Source organism: Sphaeroforma arctica (genome assembly GCF_001186125.1).
Source record: "Sphaeroforma arctica JP610 unplaced genomic scaffold supercont1.5217, whole genome shotgun sequence".
Taxonomy (NCBI): domain Eukaryota; class Ichthyosporea; order Ichthyophonida; genus Sphaeroforma; species Sphaeroforma arctica.
In genome coordinates, this window is record NW_014035341.1 from 383 (window position 1) to 2,063 (window position 1,681).

General features: G+C 39.9%; 1 protein-coding gene across 1 annotated transcript; it reads left to right on the plus strand.

Annotated features, from left to right (window-relative positions):
• Positions 1 to 451: 451 nt before the first annotated feature.
• SARC_14866 (hypothetical protein) lies at positions 452 to 1,111 on the plus strand (the record flags this gene model as incomplete). The annotated part of the gene is made up of 2 exons (XM_014291003.1): positions 452 to 572; positions 1,016 to 1,111. Coding segments are annotated over 2 exons (217 nt in total), but the record flags the coding sequence as incomplete, so codon positions are not given.
• Between the last annotated feature and the right edge of the window lie 570 nt (positions 1,112 to 1,681).

The following is a 1,681-nucleotide window of genomic DNA, read 5'->3' on the forward strand; positions in this document are numbered from 1 at the left end:
TTGCATGTTTATACTTTTAATGCAACTCCATCCATATCTATTTAAATTTCAAAGCCATTTGATACGTACTTTTGTGCATTCATGTCACGCAAGTATGGCTGTATAACTTTGGAGCACGATTTAAACGTATGATTTATCAGCCCTAACATGATTCACGACATGTTTGTTAATCAAGTGATATGTTCAATTTCAAACTCGAATTCTCGCGCGAAAAGAACGGCCACATCCGTTTTTGCTGCACCAATGAATGAACGTATTTGTAGCCATCTACGTAGCTATGCATTCCGCACCCACATTCCCAAACATAATAGCTACCTGCTTGATATCAAGTATATAACCTAAAACGATGTCACAGATCCTTTGTTCGAGGCTATCACGAGTTACGTGCATCAATTTGCCCAAGCTTAGAACTAATACGTTCGTGATTTCACGCCACACTTTGGCAGGCGATATGGGTGGCCAGATTCGTCTGTGGTGTCGCAATGAATGGACTCAGCTCAAGGTACTACATACCGACCGTAATCCCATCCAGTCGCTTTACTGGGACGCCAGTCTTTTCTCTGGGGGAAGCGGTAGGTAGAACTATCTGTAGCTCCTTGTTTTAGGGTTTTAGGTTACATACGCAGGGAGAGCCGATGATCTCGGATTAATTTGGATATTTTGTTGTTGTTCTTTAGAGCCTATCAGGATAGCCACTATGTTCATTTTGCTTTCATACCTTTATCTTAGCTCAAAGAAAAAGAAACCCGATGTGTTGAAATCTCGTTGCAATAATTTTCTTGTGTCTATATCGAGAAGGTGGTGTACGTTTTACTATTTGCGCGGACTGTGTTGATGCTGGGAAAATCGTGATTCTCGAAACGCCTAAATTCTACAGTCCTTGAACCTCAATGATCCACGTGTAGTGAATACTTAAGGTTCTATTTGCCCTTGATCCCTATACCCTAAAATTACTTCAACATCCACTACGCAAGTGTGCTGAGATACCGAACATTTTAATATAAACACGTTGCAGATGCTGTGGTGCGAGAATGGGGTGACTTCAACCATGACGGAGACTGCACCGGGAAGAAGTCGCCTTCCACAGCTAGTTCTCTGGCTGATAAACAAGGTACAATGAATTGAACACATGTGCATATTTTTGCTTGATTTAGAACGAACCCAAGAACAGTGTATGGGATATAGTATGCATGATTCTGCTTGGTTTAAACAGACAGGTAACTGAAATACAGTACACTGCATATGGTATCGTATCAGTCTGCTTGGCTTTGGAATAATGTGAGCAATCAGCTATATATTAAAGTTATGTCAGCAATAAGCTATATATTAGGTATAGTGTTTATGATTCTGCTTAATTATAGCAAGCATACGGTTGTATCAAGCCTACTTTACCAGGCTCACAAGCAGATTAGCGAATTATTTCACAGAAAAAAAGCACTGTCCGATATGACTGCAGTTAGTTGAGGCATTGCGATGTCATGCATAAGCACTATCGCATAAACGGTGAAGTTCGATTCAGTATCATCACAGTATGTGACTTGCAGCCATTACAACCACTAGCATCTCCATCGTACACACACATGTTAATATTATATATGCAATATCATATATATATATATGTGTGTGTGTGTGTGTGTGTGTGTGTGTGTGTGAGTATGTATATGTATATATGTATATATGT